This window comes from Drosophila kikkawai, chromosome 2R (genome assembly GCF_030179895.1).
Source record: "Drosophila kikkawai strain 14028-0561.14 chromosome 2R, DkikHiC1v2, whole genome shotgun sequence".
Lineage (NCBI taxonomy): Eukaryota > Metazoa > Arthropoda > Insecta > Diptera > Drosophilidae > Drosophila > Drosophila kikkawai.
The window spans coordinates 19592049-19611298 of NC_091729.1; the positions used below are offsets into that span (position 1 = coordinate 19592049).

At 45.5% G+C, this 19250-nt stretch overlaps 6 protein-coding genes across 9 annotated transcripts; 5 read left to right on the forward strand and 1 right to left on the reverse strand.

Moving 5' to 3' along the window:
- The first annotated feature begins 538 nt into the window (after positions 1 to 538).
- Positions 539 to 5588, forward strand: LOC108076793 (leucine-rich repeat-containing protein 15). Of its 3 annotated transcripts, none has more exons than XM_017169813.3 (9): positions 539 to 1207; positions 1489 to 2021; positions 2085 to 2307; positions 2374 to 2510; positions 2574 to 2726; positions 2788 to 2968; positions 3450 to 3589; positions 3662 to 3968; positions 4161 to 5588. In XM_017169813.3, the coding sequence occupies exons 2-8, from the start codon at positions 1634 to 1636 to the stop codon at positions 3940 to 3942; spliced, it is 1503 nt and encodes a 500-aa protein (XP_017025302.1). In that variant the 5' UTR covers positions 539 to 1207; positions 1489 to 1633; the 3' UTR covers positions 3943 to 3968; positions 4161 to 5588. The 3 variants fall into 3 exon arrangements, with proteins under 3 accessions (XP_017025302.1, XP_017025303.1, XP_017025301.1); XM_017169814.3 differs by having other exon boundaries at positions 3662 to 3840; XM_017169812.3 differs by having other exon boundaries at positions 3662 to 5588.
- A 98-nt stretch (positions 5589 to 5686) lies between these two features.
- Positions 5687 to 7815, reverse strand: LOC108076599 (ornithine decarboxylase 1). Its single transcript, XM_017169512.3, has 6 exons — positions 7511 to 7815; positions 6794 to 6951; positions 6420 to 6717; positions 6109 to 6357; positions 5936 to 6004; positions 5687 to 5876 (listed from the first exon to the last, which is right to left on the reverse strand). The coding sequence occupies exons 1-6, from the start codon at positions 7778 to 7780 to the stop codon at positions 5736 to 5738; spliced, it is 1185 nt and encodes a 394-aa protein (XP_017025001.1). The 5' UTR covers positions 7781 to 7815; the 3' UTR covers positions 5687 to 5735.
- A 2650-nt stretch (positions 7816 to 10465) lies between these two features.
- Positions 10466 to 11998, forward strand: LOC108076627 (uncharacterized). Its single transcript, XM_017169553.2, has 2 exons — positions 10466 to 10726; positions 10912 to 11998. Exons 1-2 carry the CDS (start codon positions 10685 to 10687, stop codon positions 11752 to 11754), a joined length of 885 nt encoding a protein of 294 aa, XP_017025042.1. The 5' UTR covers positions 10466 to 10684; the 3' UTR covers positions 11755 to 11998.
- Positions 11999 to 13735: 1737 nt separating this feature from the next.
- LOC138928098 (luciferin 4-monooxygenase-like) lies at positions 13736 to 14344 on the forward strand. Its single transcript, XM_070284403.1, has one exon. It carries the CDS (start codon positions 13736 to 13738, stop codon positions 14342 to 14344), a length of 609 nt encoding a protein of 202 aa, XP_070140504.1.
- An 832-nt stretch (positions 14345 to 15176) lies between these two features.
- On the forward strand, positions 15177 to 17615 carry Hey (Hairy/E(spl)-related with YRPW motif). Its single transcript, XM_017169551.3, has 3 exons — positions 15177 to 15539; positions 15963 to 16177; positions 16703 to 17615. The coding sequence occupies exons 1-3, from the start codon at positions 15310 to 15312 to the stop codon at positions 17533 to 17535; spliced, it is 1278 nt and encodes a 425-aa protein (XP_017025040.1). The 5' UTR covers positions 15177 to 15309; the 3' UTR covers positions 17536 to 17615.
- A 310-nt stretch (positions 17616 to 17925) lies between these two features.
- On the forward strand, positions 17926 to 19074 carry Dic3 (Dicarboxylate carrier 3). Of its 2 annotated transcripts, none has more exons than XM_070284639.1 (2): positions 17926 to 18462; positions 18544 to 18792. In XM_070284639.1, exons 1-2 carry the CDS (start codon positions 18054 to 18056, stop codon positions 18645 to 18647), a joined length of 513 nt encoding a protein of 170 aa, XP_070140740.1. In that variant the 5' UTR covers positions 17926 to 18053; the 3' UTR covers positions 18648 to 18792. The 2 variants fall into 2 exon arrangements, with proteins under 2 accessions (XP_070140740.1, XP_017025044.1); XM_017169555.3 differs by having other exon boundaries at positions 17932 to 18466; positions 18544 to 19074.
- Positions 19075 to 19250: the final 176 nt, after the last annotated feature.

The following is a 19250-nucleotide window of genomic DNA, read 5'->3' on the forward strand; positions in this document are numbered from 1 at the left end:
GTGCAACTAACGTGAAGCCCGCCATTAAATTCTGAGATTATTCAGAGCCTTCCATCGAGAAGATGCCTATGCTCTTGGCTGCTCCGAGAAGCTTTCGCGGAGCTTTGGAAAACCACCCCCATAGAGTGGCGAACAGTGATGTCTGGCCCGCTTTTTCCGGGAAAATTTTTAAAACAGCGGGCAGCGGGAATATTAAGTAGAAAATTAAAGCAGACTTCTAAATGACTTTTCGTTTCTTGACTGAACAAAATAAGCTGCGATCCACTATATACGTCTTAGGAACTTCTTCGATAATAAACGCAAATATGTAAAATAAACTCTTCTAAAACTATTTAATAAAAGCGATTCTTAGGGTAGTAAGAGATTGGAATATTTAGATTCTGTAAAAATATGCATATTCGAAGAAGCATTTTAAAAATAAAAATACATTAATTATATATGCCAATCTTTTAAATAAGCCGCTGAAAAAACTGACATCACTGGTGGCGACTGCCAGCCAAGCTTAAGTCCAATTTCCATTCAGTCCGCAATCGTCGGTTTTGCCAACCAAACGTGCTTCATTTTCTATCAATCGACGCTTCGCACACCGCTCCTTTCCGTACACCTTCCGATTCCGACTCCGAGTCCGGATCCGAGTCCAGGATTGGGATTCAGCTGATGGTGAATCGGGGCTCGCCAGTCGAATTTCGCGGAGAATGCAACAGGATTAGCAGCACAGGACTAGCAGCCAGCCACTGACGAGGGATCCTGTGAGTGCGACGCATGTAACGGAATCCGGTGGCACATCGATACGGTGCGAAACAAGCCAAAGGAGCGCTTGAGAAGCGTGGAAATTCGAGAGTTAGAAGTCAGGAGTCAGTAGCCAGGAGCAACAAATACCAGAACAGGACGAGAACAAAATATACAAACAAACCGAGCTTGGGCCATTCAACAACCTCCTCTCGACGCGGCCGTATCGATTTTCCGTTACATCGTTATACACACACGCACTTGGCCCACTGCCATTACGCATACGCCCCGTTGCCACCCCCGAAAGAGAGGGGCCACCGCTCACTCACACACACACACACACATCTAGGCAGCTGGGACTCCCCCAGAGAGGCGAGAGACGACAGAGAGAGAGAGTGAGCGAATTTGTTGCATCTCGGCGGCACTGGAAGCATGTTTCATTTGGCACTCGCTAGCCGCGGACGGACTAACCATTTAGGTGAGCACCAGGAGCAGGAGACTTCGACACGGAGGAGGAGGAGCAGCACTGCCAGCACTAGCAGCCACAGCCGGACGGACAGCTCAATTGCGGGCAATTTACGAGCATAGTTAATCCGCGGGCACACAACCCAAATAAAATCGCGCATTGTGCGCTTAATTCGCCGCTGCTTCTACTGCTGCTGGTGCTTCTGGTGCTGCTGCTCCCTCCATAGAATTCTCCACCTCCCCCGAGACCCCAGTCCCCTGAACTCTGGTCTGTTTTTTCTTTTTCGCACACAGGGCTACAGCAATAGCCATTGTAAATAGCAGTCATCATCAGCATCAGAGATCGCGACAACCGCCTGCCATCCGGGACTTTCACTCTTTGCCAGAGATCACTTGAGAAACCCCCAACGAGACCGCGATCCACCAGCAGGTGTTCAGCATGGCGAGGCTTCAGTTGCAGACAGGACAGGTGGCGGCCGTGGCGGTGCTGCTGCAGGGACTCCTCCAGGTGCTGATGATGGGCCAAACAGTGGCCCAGGGCCCACCGCCGCTGCAGGTGTGCCCCGAGCAGGGCGAGATTTCGCCTTGCATCTGCACGGTGAAAAAGAACGGCCTGGATATTCTCTGCGAGACCACGGACCTGGCGCACATCACCAAGTCAATGGGCACGCTGAAGGGCAAGAGCCCGATCATCTTTTACCTAAAGCTGCGCCACAACAACCTGCCCAAGCTGCAGGGCTTCGTCTTCCTGGCCCTGGACATCCGCCACCTAACCATTCACAACAGCAGTCTGGCGGCCATCGAGGAGAATGCCCTCAGCTCGCTGGGTAACTAGATGTCGAGGAAGAGTTCTAGCTTAGAGGCTTTATGGTTTTCTTTTTTATACTTAGGCAACGGACTCACCCAGCTGGATGTTTCTCTTAACCAAATGAAGACGGTGCCCTCGCAGGCTCTGCAGCACCTGTTCCACCTGTTGATCCTTAATTTGAACCACAACAAAATCAGCGTAATCCATAACAACGCCTTTGAAGGCCTGGACACCCTGGAGATTCTGACGCTCTACGAGAACAAGATTACACAGATCGATCCCGAGGCTTTCCGTGGACTCGAGGGGTAGGTTGTAAATAGTTTTTATGGGGCTTTTCTTTTAATATATCCCTTTATCCTTTTGTCTTTTAGCAAATTAAAGCGTCTCAATCTGGGCGGCAACGATCTGAGCAGTGTTCCCCAGAAAGCCCTGTCCATTCTGGACACGCTCAAGAAGCTGGAGATACAGGAGAACAAGATACGAACCATTAGCGAGGGCGATTTCGAGGGTAACTAGCCAAGAAAGAAATCTTTATTACCTTAATAATGTCAAACTAAATCCATTTTCACAGGCTTGCAGAGCTTGGACTCATTGATTTTGGCCCACAACATGATCACCACCGTGCCTGCCAATGTCTTCTCCCACCTCACCCTGCTCAACTCCCTGGAGCTGGAGGGCAATAAGATCAGTTCCATTGACAAGGACGCCTTCAAGGGTCTGGAGGGTATGTTCTAGCTTCATAGTTAAGGTCCCATTATATCTTATCTCTCTTCCGGCATCCTCAGAGAACCTGCAATATCTGCGTCTGGGTGATAATCAAATCCACACCATTCCCAGTGAGGCACTGCGTCCTTTGCACCGCCTTCGCCATTTGGATTTGCGCAATAATAATATCAATGTTATCGCCGAGGATGCCTTTACTGGATTCGGAGATTCCCTTACTTTCCTCAACTTGCAGAAAAATGAGTAAGATTCTAAACCTTAATAAAATATCCCTTAATAAAAGATCAAAGAAAGACTTTGTAAAATAACTCCTCAGTTTTTCTACAAAGTCTTTCCTTGCTATTTTATAAACAGGAATTATATTTTATACCTTCAAAGTTCGTGGTTTATTCCATCTCAAATATATTTACCTTTTAAACCTAAAGTCTTAATTATTACAAGAAATTAACGTCAGACTTTATAGAATTCGCTGTTTGTTCAATAACCTGTGATCTTTGTTCAAATATTTGCTTTACTATATAAAATTCCTACTAATCTCTGGCAGATTATCAATGCATAGACTGAGATGTGAGTTGTTTTCAAAGTTTTTCCACTTGAATAAACAACATTCCTATCTTATCTCAGATTGACCCATATTCATAGCTCTATTTCAAGGAAAATGGAATGAAAATGTATGGATTATCTGGTGAATAACCCATGTAACCCACCTTCTATTGTATTTCAGCATCAAAGTCTTACCTAGCGTTTTATTTGAGAACCTCAACTCTTTGGAGACGCTCAATCTGCAAAACAACAAGCTGCAGCGCATTCCACAAGACATCATGGAGCCTGTCATCGACACCCTACGCATCATCGATATCACCGGCAAGTCGTGGACACTCCAAACCTTAAAACCTTATCTAAAACGTATTTAAATTTAAAATCTCCTTCCTACAGATAATCCGCTGAATTGCTCGTGCGAGCTGACCTGGTTCCCCAAGCTGCTGGAGGACCTGAAGAACAAGGACGACGAAATGTCGCAGAAGAAGAAGCCGCTGTGCCATATGGGGCTGGACAATCGCGAGTACTTCGTGCAGGCCATGCCCACCGAGAAGATGCACTGCGCCGGCCTCAATGTGAGTCCCTCGCCCACCAGCGGCGGTCTGATGCGGATCCTGCAAGTGAACATCCTGGCCCAGATTGCCGTGTGTAGCGTGGCGTTTCTGACTAGCGTCTAATGCCTGTCCAGCCATGTTCTATGTGGGTCAGTTTCAGCTTCAGTTTCAGTTCCACCCAGACACAGTCAGAGATCAGTGATAGTTCCAGTTCCATTCGGTCTGATTCGACACATGTCCAGTGGCAAGCCAAAAGATAACTAAATCCAAACCAGACCCCAACCACAGACCATCCTTCGTACCATTTCCCTGCTGTTGTTGTATTGTATGTTTTCTTATAGATTGTAGAGAAACCGTGAATTATGCAACTCTGCCAATAATTAGACTCAGAAAGCACGCTTTTTGAACGACAAGCAAGCAAGTCAGCAAGTCGGCCAGCCAGCAGACAGCATCCCAACCCACCTTGTTGAATCGAGGCACCTGCGGCGGCCATCCAACATCCACGATCCAAGATCCAAGATCCACCCCATCCAAACTTGCACAGTAGCTCGACTCGAAGGGGAACTGCTGGAACTGATGGGTCAGCAGGAGAAGTCCCAGACCCCAGATCCAGTCCCAGCGTAGATGTAAGGCTTGATTTAGGCACAAGTGCTCCGGCACTCAGCGCACCCAAGCGAAACTCAAACATATCGGAATATTGTTAAGTTTAAGAGTGGGATAAAAAGGATATTGTGCATGCATATATGTGCACCCATTTACCATTTATATTACGTGTAGTCTATCGTCGTCTTGTCGTCGGTGTTGTGAGATACAATCATTACTACTCACCTGTTTACAGTCCTTCCTCCGCACCCGAGACCCAACCCCAAAGCAATCTCACCTAGTCGAAGTATCTGTAACCCTAAACCCAACAATAACTAATTTGTGGCTCCTTTTTGGGTTCAGCGGAAGGAAAACACGCATGAGGAAACCAAGAGAAGAAAGTAATATTCATTTGCATCAATCACCAAGAACTGATTATGGAATAAGTAGTTTGTACTCTTTATTTGCCACAAACGAGGGGCAAGTACTCCATCCTAATACCCCCCAGTTCCCAACTCCCTTTTCCCCCTAAACACAAATCGAGAATACATATCGTTATTATATTGTTATTATATCGTGACATATCAGGAGCTAGCAAGCTCAACACGGCTAAAATAGTGACATTTTATAGAATTTACATTTACTTACATTTACGAGTACATTTTTGAGGCATCGCAGAGAGACGAGTTTGATATATTTACGCCACAAATCGCGAGATTGGAATTAGAGCAAGAAATTTGTATATGCAAAGTGTGTGGAATTTTTGAAATTTTTTTATACATATACTTTTATACACACATACATACGTACCTTTTCAATTATGTCTATGCAAAAGCTAAGTTGTAATTCGCTATAATTAATTGTAATTGCACCTCATCCGCTGTCGCTTTTGATTCGCCACCTCCCAGCCCCCCTCCATCCGTCGGCCGGCTTGGGTCAGTAGCCGGCTCCCGGTGGTCGGGGTCTTGGGAGCGGGGCAGGAGCAAAGTGGAAGCGGAAGCGGCATCAAGAATATCTCCTAGGGAACGCGCTGCATCGCCGATTCGGGTCAGTTGCCAACGGCTAAAGCCGTTTCCTTCGATATATTCAGCCTAGTGCACTCTCCATGCGAGCTAAGCTGTCCGAGAATTCGGGGAGAATCCGAGAATCTAACTAATAAAGAATCCATGTTGGTTACAAATGCAAAAGGAGCAGAGTTTTCTTTTACTGTCCAGGAAAAATGATTCAAGAAATTTAAAGGATTGTGAAACCTAAGGCCTGCCCAGAACAAATAACTCTTGTTGGCTACAAATGATATCGAAAATATATTTTATTTCCCATTGATGACAACTTAGTCATATGGCCCGGAAATATAGGGTCTTTGGCAGCTCAAATCCATTGAAGGGACTGGCTATGGGCACAGTATAAGCGCCCATGTTGGGAAACCCTATAAGGTCACCGCGGTTCAGGTTGGGCAACAGCAGGTCCTCCGATATCTGAAAGAGGATTTTAAAATTATAAAATACTCTTGAAAGAATTTATAAGCTCTTCCCACCTTGTCCAAGGCATCGCAGCTGGGCCCCCAGATCAGAGATTTAAACTGCGGCAAGGAATTGGCTTCGTCCTTTAAGAAAAAGTTTCAATGGTTAATAAAAATATATAATTCAAAAGAGACAGATATCTAAAATATATTTTCTTAAGAACATTAAAATTACCAATGAAACTTACCAGATAATGCTCCGCTGTGACCACCTGGTGATCATACAGAATACAGTTAAACGATCCATAGACACCATCGTTGAGGTAGTACATCACAGTGTCCAGCTTTCCAGCCTCGTTGCGAACCTCCCTCTTGGCATGGATCTTGCAAATCAAAGTGTAAGCAGCAGCCACAAAGAAGCGTCCGGGTTCTGCAATTATTTTAACACGCTCATCGGGAAAATAGCGCTCCACCGAAGTATTCACGATCTCGGAAATCTGCAACATATAATTCCTTATAAATTTTATTTCTAAATAATATATTTTAACCCGAAACTCACCTTCTCAAACTTCCCATCATCGCTGCCTGGAAAACCGCCGCCAATGTCCAGCAAGTCCATGTCATAACCAAGCAGCTCGCCAAACTTGAACAAGTTCTTGGCCTTCTTGATGGCCCGGTCATAGGCCTCCAACTCGCTGCAACCAGAGCCCACATGGAAGCTGGTGCCAGTTACTTTTAGGTTCAGGGACTTGGCTAGTAGCATCAGGGCCGTGGCATCCACATCCGCATCGCAGCCAAATTTATCGCCCAGGGGACACTGAGCCTCCTTGGCCTCGCTCTTGAATCTGACAATCAAACTAAGGAAATTGTTGGTAAAGGTTATATAAATCTCACTAGAGTTAACATATTTGAGTAAGTTTTAAGACAACCTACTTGGAGTTGGAATAGTGCTTGTGCAGCTTGTAAATCTCAAACTCATTGTCCACCGTGCCGTTGGCCACCTGATGCTCCTTGGCGTACTCTAGGTGACTGACAGGTCGGCAAGGATTGGCAAATATTATCCGCTCCGGTGAAACATTGCAGCCTAGGACCTGGGAGTAAAAATTAGAAAATGGGAACCCTTTTAAAAATTTTAATTATATGAAATAGGTTTAATTAAATAATCCACTAAACTGTTACTAACTGAACTGAGCTATACAAATGTGTCTTTATAATACGATCCGTTGATAACCCAGGCCCAATAATACGACATTTTTTGAATGGAATTTTAAAAGTGGAATATTTTTAAATGGAATTTTCCTTTGAAGACCTCTGTATATGCTCAGTAATTGCCGTTAGGGATATTTTTCATTAAATATACACAATCTGTCTTTTAAGTACACCTTGCCTTAAGTCTTGATTCTATATTCATGGTTCTTTTATGAAAACTAGATTGCTTCTATCACAAACTATGCTGTTTAGTGTACATAATCAACGCTTATAAAGGCAAGACATGAAATCTTTTTTAGTAATCGTCTGCCGTCTGCTTGGTTTTAAAAATATATATATATATAAACTAAGCTTATCAATGAAATATAGAGCAGACTACTCTTTATACCTATTAAAAACCCTATAGTTTAGAGTCTAGACTATTTCCTATAAGTCACCCACCAGCTTGAGTTCGTTCTTGGAGGCGCAGTCGAAGCCAGTGCCCAGATCGGCCAGCAACTGGACTACCACGGGGTCATCGTTGCACTTGACCGCATAGTAAGGCCTAATCCTGGGCAGGAGACGCTGCCAGAGACGGTGCTTCTGCTCCACGCTGGACAGGTCGCAGATGTTGAGGGCCTGGTCCAGGTCCTGCAGGCCAGACTCCTCAATGACCCGGCGGATGCTGAGCTCGTGCTCATAGTAATGGATTTCCGGAACCCCGCTGGCCATGTCGCCACTTGGAACGTAACTGAACGTTCAGAGATCCGGTGCTCTAGCTAATCGCTCTCGCAATTGTTATCAGGCAACGACTCCGGTCCGAATCGCAACAGACTTGCCGAACATTTAGGAACACGCTCCGTGAAAGGTTCGTGAGCGCCGGAACAATGAGGCTCTAATTAGCGGCAGAGGTCAAGCGATAGAGAGATAGAAACCATTATCCCCGAAAACGCCCCGAAAGCCAGTCTCTGAATATATATGCCACAGGGCGTAATTTACAACCAACAATATTTGGCATCGTAAATAATTTTAATGCCCTCGAATCGCGGCACGATCATGTAAAACTAATAAAATGTAAATTTTCAACAGCGATTTCCAGAGTGGCCATCAAGTCGTGCATAATTGACACTTGCCCCGAGGACACAGCCCACTTCACACACTCGCACACTCGGGCCCAAGGCCATGGCAAACCCCTACACGCACACCCCTAGCAAATTCCACGGCAATGACAACGATAATAATAATAGCAGAATAATAATAGAGTGCGTGCTCACAGGGGATGCGGCAGGGATGCGGAGGGCTGCGTAGGACTGCGGTCTGTTGTTCTGGCCAATTTAGGGCCAACCCCCGAGAGCCCATCGAACGGGCAATTAAAAATTAAAATCAAACTTTTGTAATCGATATTGGCAATTGCGCCTCTTCATCGCGAAACTTGGAAGTGTGCGCCATCAATCAACCATTAATTGGCCCAGCCCATCAATATTTTTTGGCCTTCAGCAATGATCTTGGCGAAAGGATGGCAAAGAGTTCCCGAGAATGACAACTGTCACGAGCAGGAGACAAAAGTATTGAGCGATGACCGGACCGAAAAGGGGATCCTGTCATGCCCAGAAGCCGAAGAAGCAATCGAATATATCCGAATCATTGCGATTTGATTGCAATTTGCTGCGAGTGTCATCATTCACTCGATTCCAGATTTCAAAACTAAACCGAAACCGCAGCACTCCTCGATGTGAGCGATGTGACTAATCGGCGACAGGCTGTAAAGTGTCGTACTCACAAAAAAAAAAAGAAATAAATAAAAACGGAAACCGAAACTGAAACCGAAGCGGAAGTAGAACTCAAACATTTCTAGCATGTTGAATTGAAAACTGGTTTTGCCCTTTTTTTGTACAAGTAAATGCATTTAAATCATTAGGCATTTAAATAATTTCGGTTTTAAATCATTTGCCTAATTTGCTGGAAATTTACATGCAAATGTCATTAATTCAGTCGTCAGTCCTTTGACTTCCCATAGAAATTAAAAAACTAAATGAAATGCAATTGTTTTTTAGTTCATTCAAGCTGTCAGAGTGCTTTCTTATTTCATTTCCTAGAGCTTTTCTAGTCCTTTAGGAGCTACTTTAAGTTTCTTAGCAAAAAGAAAAGGTCAAGTCGGCATGAAATAAATCAAATTGCTACTTTAGACTGCTCAGAGATGTTGTCTATGATAAGCAAAAGCAGCTGTTTCTGATGTAACCAATGGTTGTCATCAGTTCACATAAATTTACTGACTGTCCTCTACATTTAGCTTGATTACCATCAGGTTGTGACCAGAGCCACTTCAGTATTTCAAGGACATCGCTACCAGTAAATGTATGACACTAAGGAGATCCCTTGTGTACTTGTGCTTGTAACATTTTGTGCGCACTTAAATATTTATAAGTTTTTTGATTTTCGAAAGAAACATTTGAAATTTGTCATATTCTAGATGTTCTAAGAGAAGTACTTTCTTTTCTTGACCTTTTATTTAATTCCGAAAAAACAAATCTCCCATCTTTTTATATTTTGACGCCCTATTTATAACACAATTCCGAGGTGATTCTCATATATTACTCCATAGTTTTATCGCCAACTCCCGCAAGTTTAACGACAACCCTCTCTCCGGAAATAGTTTCATAATAAACTTGCCATGACTGGCAGCGCGCCTAGTTGGCGCCCCCAACAGCAACACGAGCCATGGTAATCAGGGGGAGCAGGACTCACCTTTGGCCCGTCATCAACACGCCTGCCCCCCCGAGGCACTTGACCGGCCAACCAAGGGTCTTCGGTTTGGAGGAGCAGCTCGGAGCGGAACAGACGGCGGAGGTGGCCACTCCAAGCCGGGCCATTACCGCATTACGGGCGCCCCACTCGAGATTCCCAATCTGTGCGTTCGGCTTAAACTGCGCCTGTGCCGGCGATGGCTCTCAGCTGGGCACTTGCAATGCTCCCCCAGTGCACAGGGAGAAAATATGGAATATATAAATTATATTAGAGTTTGAATATAGCAAATACAAGTTTATAAAAGAGTAAACCAAGTGTAAAGCAGCTTATAGGAGAGAAGCTTAGTGAAAGGAGGCTATTCTCTTGCGGAATATTAAATGTTTTTCTTGAAATTTAATATATTTTATATAAATAAGATGGGTATTCTAAGATTATAGTTGAATTTAATTAAAGAAAAAAATAAAACCCTAAAGAAAGCGGAAAGAAAAGTCACCCAAGGACCTCCGAGTAACAGGTTTAGACTTTTTCTTTTGCAGCACAAACTTCCTTAAATTAATTTGGCATTAAAATAACTTTAGTTAATTCAGAAAATGTTTCCGATCCAATATTCTTTTAAAAATTTTTCCTTGTGCACCTCTTTGCCACTGCCATGAGTCATTTGGGCCACGCGCGTGGCCAAGTAAGGTCCTTGCTCCACCTGCGAGGGTTCGCCGCGGCGTTTCCTTGTTCAGTTTTGTTTGGATAGGCCAACGGGCTGCAGCAGCAATGAGGCACATGCCCCGGCTCAATACCACAACTCCGGCTAAACGGCAACAATAGTCACGGTAATTGCAACTTTCGACTACGAAGGATAAATCAACTTTGGCGGCGACACAAAGACACACAATCAGAATGTCGCATTTGCTGAGGCGCACCAAGAAGTCCTGTCTGAAGGTTAGTTGTCACGCGTCAAGGGGGGCGGGCGATCAATAAAAAATCGATGGGGGCCAACGCCGAATAACAATAGAACGCGAAGTTCGCATGCCTGAGCTTTCAGTGGGTTGTGCCGGGCGTTAATCATACGCCGCGTTGACTTCCGCACGTAAAGTTCACTCCCATCAACTTGTGTGTCGTTGCAGTTGCTGCGCCGGATATCCACCTCAAAGCAGCTATTTGTGCAGCGCCTGGACGAGGAGGATGGCGACGAGGACGATATGGAGCCGGAAGTGGGTGCAGACCTGCAACGGGGCCTCGAGCTGGACGTCAACAGCAATTGCCACATGACGGAGGCCATCTACGAGGAGCTGCAGCTGGACGAGTGCAACCAGAATGAGGCGCCACCGGAAATGGCCAGGGAGGCGGAGGAACCACAGCCGCAGGAGGCAACGAAGCTCGATCTGAGAAGCAAGTACTTGATGAGCTGCGGAAACTACGAGGTGCTGGACACCATTGAGTTTGAGCGGGTGCCCTACAAGGAGAATGTGCGCTATCTCCGGCACACGCCCTCCAACTCCAGCCTGGATCTGCAGCTGGAGGAGCAGCAGCAGCAGATGCAACAGCCGCCTCCAAAGCAGCTGTCAGTGCATCAGCCTCCCAGACAGACGCCCCAGAAGATGGTCAGCCACCGGCTGCAGCACCAGCATCCCTGCAGCATCAGCCTGGGCTCAAAGTTCGAGGGCAACTACCACAGCGTGGTGATCATGGAGCCGCCGCACGATGACTTTCCCATAGTCAAGTGGGATATCAATGGCAATTCCCTGGACGACGACACCTGCGATCGCTGGGAGGACTTCGATACGAGATGGCGTCAGGCGGCGGCGGCCACCACCAGATCGTTCTCGCAATCGCAGTCCCAGAAGTCCAGCCACCAGTCCAGCTCCTGCACGCTGGAGACCTGGGTGGACGATGCGGAGCCGCTGAGCCTGGAGCTGCACAGGCACGAGAATGCGGCCAACTGTAACTTTTGCCTTAGGAGCTTTTGAGTCCGGGAAATCGGGAATCAGGGTACCCAAATATATATCCATGTATAACCTCCACACTTTGCGTCCAGCGATAGAGCACAGAAACCAGTCTTGTGAGAATTATCTACATATATGTATTCGACTCGGAGAGAGTCGACAGACCGCAATTTTCATTATAGAAAGTTGTTTTCGAAAATATCCATTAACAATAAAGCGTGTTTGCGTGTGTGTGTGCGGCGCTCCTTTGGCTCCATACCTTGAATAATGCACTCGAGAATGCTTCTCTGAGGGAGTAACTTGGTCCCAGTCGATGTCCCTCCCCCGTCCATCGATCCATTCCGGCGCACGACCCGCACGTGCTGGACGTTCGTGAGAATCCGGAGACCTCTGGCTTTCCCACGAGCCGCGAGCAACAGCGATTTTTCAGTGCGTCGTCGGTGGTGCAAGTTGAACTTGCCGCTCAGCCGGGCACTATCCATCCAGGGGTGGGTTCTCTGTACTGACGATTCCTAGCTCGAGACTCTGTCCCACGCTGGCACTGACACTGGCATTGGCCATTAAGCACTTCCACTTTGCTGTTTGCCACATTGGAAACCTGAGCGACAGCATGCCGAATCAAATTAAAAGCACTTTTTTACAATTTTCGATTTTGTTCGTTCTCTGAAATGGATATGGCGCGGCATTAACATCGAGCATACGCCACGACAATCGAAAATAATCGAGAAAGATGGAGCGAAATGTTGCTGCAAATATTTATGGAAGGTGGCTGGAGGAAGTATTAATCACAGGGGAAACTGAAACTTTGTATTATATCAATATATTTGGCTTGGTATTTTAAGCACACATTCTAAGTTTTCTCTAAAATTTATAAAGAAAACTTAAATGGGAAACCTGAGCTACAGCTTGACCAAACAAAAGGCAAACCCCTTCTTTTCAATGTCTTTCAAATGAATATGTGAATCTACAATAAATGTTTAGGGTATATGGCATTAAGCTACGGTAATCAACAAAAATGGCCCTTTAAAAAAGAAATAAAGCTAAGTTTGGGCAGCCAAAGTTTGTATTTCCTTGCAGGTAACAATTAAAATATATCATAACTAAGCCAAAAATGCATTAATTTCGATTCGGAAAGCAGTTTTGTGTTAGTTTTTATTAACTTAAAAAAACTGCATACCAAATTTAAAATTTTAAGAAATCAAAATTGTTGGCCATTTTTGCTTATTTTAATGATGTAACCCCTTATCAAATTTCGCAAAAATGGCCAAAAAATCGATTTCTTCTGGACATGTCTAGAAAGATTCGCATGTTAATGCTGATCAAGAATATATATGGTTTATGGGGTCGGAAATGATTCCTTGACTTAGAAAAATATTATTTTGTATTATAAAATCGGATTTTTTATATTAAAAAACTTCTTGATTTTTTTTAAATTAAAAATATCATATATCGGCCAAAAGAGCATTAATTTTAAATCGGAAAACTGTTCTGAGCAAGATTTTCTACAGTTAATAAATCTGCATACTTCATTTAAAAATTTTGAAAATTCAATTTTTTATCAAAATCAAAAATTTTAATGATGTAACCCCTTATCAAATTTCACAAAAATGGCCAAAAAATCGATTTCTTCCTGACATGTCTAGATAGATTCGCATGTTAATGCTGATCAAGAATATATATGGTTTATGGGGTCGGAAATGATTCCTTGACTTAGAAAAATATTATTTTGTATTATAAAATCGGATTTTTTATATTAAAAAACTTCTTGATTTTTTTAAAATTAAAAATATCATATATCGGCCAAAAGAGCAAGATTTTCTACAGTTAATAAATCTGCATACTTCATTTAATTTTTAATTTAATTTTGAAAATTCAATTTTTTATCAAAATCAAAAATTTTATAAAATTTCACAAAAATGGCCAAAAATCGATTTTTTCCTAACATATCTAGAAAGATTCCCCTGATGATGCTGATCAAGAATATATATACTTTATAGGGTCGGAAATGTCTCCTTCACTGCGTTGCAAACTTCTGACTGAAACTATAATACCCTGCAAGGGTATAAAAAGGATTCGCATCGTTGACGATCAGGGTGTGAGTCTGGGGCCCAACCAGATCGGTGAGATATATGTGCACAATGGCCTGCGCTGGAAGGGATACTATGGAGATGAGGAGGAGTCTCGCCGCATCCAGGACCCTGAAGGCTGGTTTCACACCGGCGATCTGGGTTACTTCGATGACCAGAACTCCCTCTTTGTGGTGGATCGCATAAAAGATGGTCTTAAATGCAAAAACCGTACTTATTGGCCATCAGAGATCGAAAGCGTTATTCTGGAGCTGCGCCAGGTTCAGAACGTGTGCGTTGTGGGAATCTTTAATGCACAGGTGGGTTACGAGGCTGGTGCTCTAATGGCCAGGAGCAGCGATGACACTATCAGTGAACAGGAGATTGTGGATCATGTGGCCAACAGATTGCCGGAGGAGCACAAACATCTCCATGCCGGGGTGTTCTTCACCGAGAAACTACCTATTAATGTCAATGGAAAAACAGTGCGAAGGAAGGCGCGAGATTTGTTTATGACTCTAAAAGCTTTTCACAACGGACAAGTTTAATTAAAAATCTAAAAATGGTTGAGAAAAATTCTAGAGAATTGTTTGAAAAATATGTACGAGAAATGAGAAAATATATACTCACCAAGAATTTATAATTGCTCAAATCTGTTCCCATTAAAGACTTCTCAAAAATGCAAATGCTGTAACCTCGATATTGATTTGCCTCAGACAATTTCTAGGTCAACTCCGACCACCTGCTCCCGCATCCGCTCTTATCTCGGCTCCCGGCTAACCTTGAGCCAGCAGCACTGACCTACAAATGTTGGCCAACACACGGCTCCGGGCTATGATAAAGGTCAACGACGGCTGTTGCACTTGTTGGGGCTTTGCCACACGACCGGCGGCTGCTCGGGCGCGTGCTCCAGTTTGAGTCCCATTCTGCGAGGCAGCCAGGCGGCCGCTCCAGGACAAGTGGCGACGGCGGCGGACGTTGCCAGTTAGCCGCCCACGGCGCCGATTAGGAGATGTTGTGCCTGGCAGATGCTGCCATATAATCATTGTCATCAGATGCAATCGCAATCGATGACAGAGGCTTGCTCATTTGCTTAAGATACTGCCGCTCCTTGTCGCACTCCTGCTAGTGCTACTGCTCTGCCCTGCTCACTCCCGTGGCGATACTCCCTTGTTCATTTGGCTGCGATCGTACCTACCCCCATAATCTCGGCCAGCACGCGTTGCCAAGGGGTGGTTGCTGCTGCGTCTTATTGGACGACTGCCGGCGGCGGTAAAAAGGGGTTGAGCGGCGGCAGCGACGGCGGCGGAGGAGGGCAGGTCGTCCGCTGGACGTGTGCTGCAGAATCAGTCGACCGCCGTTCGCGCACACGATAAGTCACGTGCTCAAAACTAGCTCCGCTCCAGCTCCGGCTTTATCTGCAAGTTCAGAACCAACAAAAGTGTCAAGTGCGCAGGAGCAACAAACGGACAACGAACCAGACAAACAACACACACACTACACTCGTCGCACAATGGATCACAACATGCACGTGAACGCGCCACTGCATCACTGGGGCTACGCAGCTGGACCCGCAGTGGCCATGCCCGGAGTGGGCACCTCTGTGCCGCAGAGCCACTGGGTGCCGCCGCCGTCCCATCACAGCCATCACAGTAACCACAGTCAGGGGCACAGCAGCCACAAGCGGACGCTTTCCGAGAGCGACTGCGACGATCTCTACTCCGAGGAGTCATCCAAAGAACAGTGCGTATACGTGATAAAAAAATATATGTTAAGATCGATCAAATGTGTTTCCTTAGAAGTGATTTGTTACATTTTATAAAAATCTAATTGATTAATAGTTACAAAAACTTCAAAGGATAAATTCAAGAGCTATTTTGCGGTGTAATTAAAAACGTTTTATATATTCAACAACTTCAAGAGTTTTAAATTATTTTTTAAGCCGCTAACCTTTCAATAAGATCAATACATTTTCGTGCTCTTAAGAATGATATATAGATACTTCTTTTTAAATATAAATAAAGTATAAATTGTCGCCTAATTTTCCCCAATAAACCTTAAACCAAGTCAGATCGCTTCAGTACTTTTCTCTTCTTTTCTGTGAACTAGGTTAGTCCTTTTTCTAGATCTTTCTAACTCTTAACTTTATTCTTTTTCTCCTTTTAGAATATCTCCCAGTGGACCCGGAAGCTGCCAACTGATGACCCGCAAAAAGCGACGCGGGGTTATCGAGAAGAAGCGCCGCGATCGGATCAACTCCTCGCTGACCGAACTGAAGCGGTTGGTGCCCTCCGCCTATGAGAAACAAGGATCCGCCAAGCTGGAAAAGGCTGAGATCCTGCAGCTAACCGTGGAGCATCTAAAGGGTCTGCAATCGAAAAGTAAGTTTCTATTTTTTTGCTTCAAAAGTTTAAGAAAGAAATCTCTTTAATATTGATAGGAAAAGATAGAGCTAAGAAAGAGCTATTCCTCTAATAAAAAAAAATAGCCTGGGAACTATACCATCTAAAACTTGTAAACAAAATCCCTCTGTGGGAATCACTTAAATACAATATGCGGCAAATTATCACAAATCCGGGTAAACAATGCCCTAACCTGTTGTCCCGAACAGGGTCGTGTTGTGGGAAAATTATGATTGCCACCCTAAAGTGAGCCCGAGTGAATCTCGATTCTCGGGTCTTCCCACGCTGCCCACTGCACCACCATTAAAAATCCTACAAAAGCTAGAGCTGGGCTGGGCTGGGCTTCCACCCCCTGAGATAGTTCCTGTTAGCCTACGTTATCCCGCAGAAGGACACCAGGGGGGTTGTTCTTTATGCATGTCGCGTGGGAACAACTATTTTAATTGTTTACTCGATCCCAGATTAGACAGCTTATTGACTTTCTCCGCCTCTCTTCCATTGCAGCTCTCGACTCACTCACCTACGACCCGCAGCGCGTGGCCATGGACTATCACATCATTGGGTTCCGCGAATGCGCCGCCGAGGTGGCTCGCTACCTGGTGACCATCGAGGGAATGGACATCCAGGATCCGATGCGCCTGCGCCTCATGTCTCACCTGCAGTACTTTGTTCAGCAGCGTGAGCTATCGGCCAAGAGCTGTGCCAGTCCTGGCGGCTGGACTGCACCTTCTCCCAGCACTGCTGGCTATCAGCCCAACTGTGCAGCGGCTACGTACCAGAGCTACGCTGCGCCAGCTAATCCTGGTCCCTATGTGACTAGCAGCTCAATCCACTCTAGCTATCCCACGCTGAGCGCCTCGCCTTCTCAGCAGCAGCAGCCACAGCAGCATGGAGGCCGCACTAGTGTCGGTAGAGCAAGTGCAGCGGTTGGAAACGAGGTACTGCCCAGTCATGACCTTCATTCTGAAGCCAACAGTCAGCAGCAACAGCAGCAACAGCAGCAACAACAACAGCAGCAACAACAGCAGCAACACCAGCAACAACATCAGCAAAGAACCCAGACCACGACTACTCCACAACCTGCCCAGCAGCAACAGCAGCAGCACTACACCCACGACCATAGCGTGGTCCATCCGGAGCAACAGTTACCCACCTACATCGAGCTAACCAACAGCAATCGTCCGGCGGAAGTGAGCTCCGAGAGTCTCAGCTACAGCACAGCCCCACAGTATCCGGTGAGCGGCGGTCAGGATTACAACAATGCCAGTGTCCTTCAGTATGCCACGCCTAATGGAGCCAAGCCCTATAGACCCTGGGGAGCCGAGATGGCCTATTGATCGGGAAATTGTAAGAATAATGAAAACAATCGGGGAAAATCCGAGCTAAAACCGAAACCGAAGAACTCTAGTCAGAGCAGACCCAGTGTGATAGTCCTAAGTTTTGCATCCTACAGAAAAGAAAAGAGAAGAAAAAGCCAGCAGGGATTAATTAATTTATTAAGCAATTACAATTAATATTTAATATAAGTATATGAACCATTTGTGAATCTATTGTAAATAAGCACAATTGTTTATAAGAGAAAATATATAATTTTAAAAATATTTACCAAAAGTGTCTTTGGGGGAAAAAAGAAATCTGCGATTCAAGATATACAATTTGTATATATGGTAAATATAACCAAAAATATAATTCTTAAACAATCAAAAATGATTAAGTTCCTTATTATCTTAGTGTTTATTGTCACGTGGATAAGCATTTTATTCAAAATTGCAAAGTGTATTAGAAATGAAGAGATACTGGTGTCATTCGTTAAGCAATCAGAAGAATTAGAGGATACTTCGGTCTAATTAGATCCATGGGCCATGCGGACTCAAAACGTCTGCCTCGCTGGTGGTTCGGCGGCGTCTGCTCGGCCATCGCAGTGACCGCCACCCAACCATTGGACCTCATTAAGGTGCAGCTGCAGACGCAGGCGAAAGCGGACCGGAAGCCCTTCACTGAGATCGTCGGCAATATCTATGAGCAAGGCGGCTTAAAGGCGTTCTATAATGGCATCTCGGCCTCCTGGTTTCGCCAGCTTACCTACACCACCGCCCGCTTTGCCCTGTATGAGTGGGGCAAGAAGTATGTCGATGCCGAGAGCGTACGTGCCAAGGTGGGCCTAGCCACATTCGCCGGCCTCTGCGGAGGATTTGTGGGCGTGCCCGGAGATGTGGTCACAGTGCGACTGCAAAACGACAGTAAGCTGCCGCCGGAACAGCGACGAAAGTGGGTAACCTGATCTATTTTAATTTTTTTTAAATACCTCCTTCAAAGCCCATTCTAATCCGTACCTGATCACACAGCTACAAACATGTCTTCGACGGTCTATTCCGCATCTACAAGGAGGAGGGTGTGCACAGCCTCTTCCGCGGCTCACTGCCTGCCGTTTCGAGAGCCGTACTCCTGACCATTGGAACCAATGCATCTTACGACCAGGTGAAACAAATGATCAGGTCAGCCACCGCAGCGGCTGATGGGCTGCCGTTGCACTTGGCCACGTCCACAATAGCCGGCTGCATTGCCGTCACAATAATGCAACCTCTTGATGTTATGAAGACGACGTACATGAACGCCAAGCCGGGCGAGTTCTCTGGAATCAGCGGCGCCTTCTGGAGCATCGCCCAGCAGGGACCAATGGCCTTTTACCGTGGATTCATCCCGGCACTGATTCGCGTCTGTCCCAACACGATTATTACTTTTATTCTATACGAGCAGGCAAGACTGCACTTTGGCTATCAGCCGTCGGATGACAAGTGACCCAGACGGGAGCCATGTAGGATCCATTCGTGACCCACAGTTTTAAGCTATTTATAAATTCCCTTCGTAAACTTTTACATACTTTATATTTTTTCCAAAAAAACCATGTTGCGCTTGTCCATTGGACTGGAAATAATCCCTACCCAATAAGCTGCCACCGTGCTCGTTAGCGAACGCTGGACCGCGGATTTTGGGTTGCGCACGGCGGACCGCTGACCGCTGGTCAAGCCAGCACTGGGGGTCAACTAGTAGT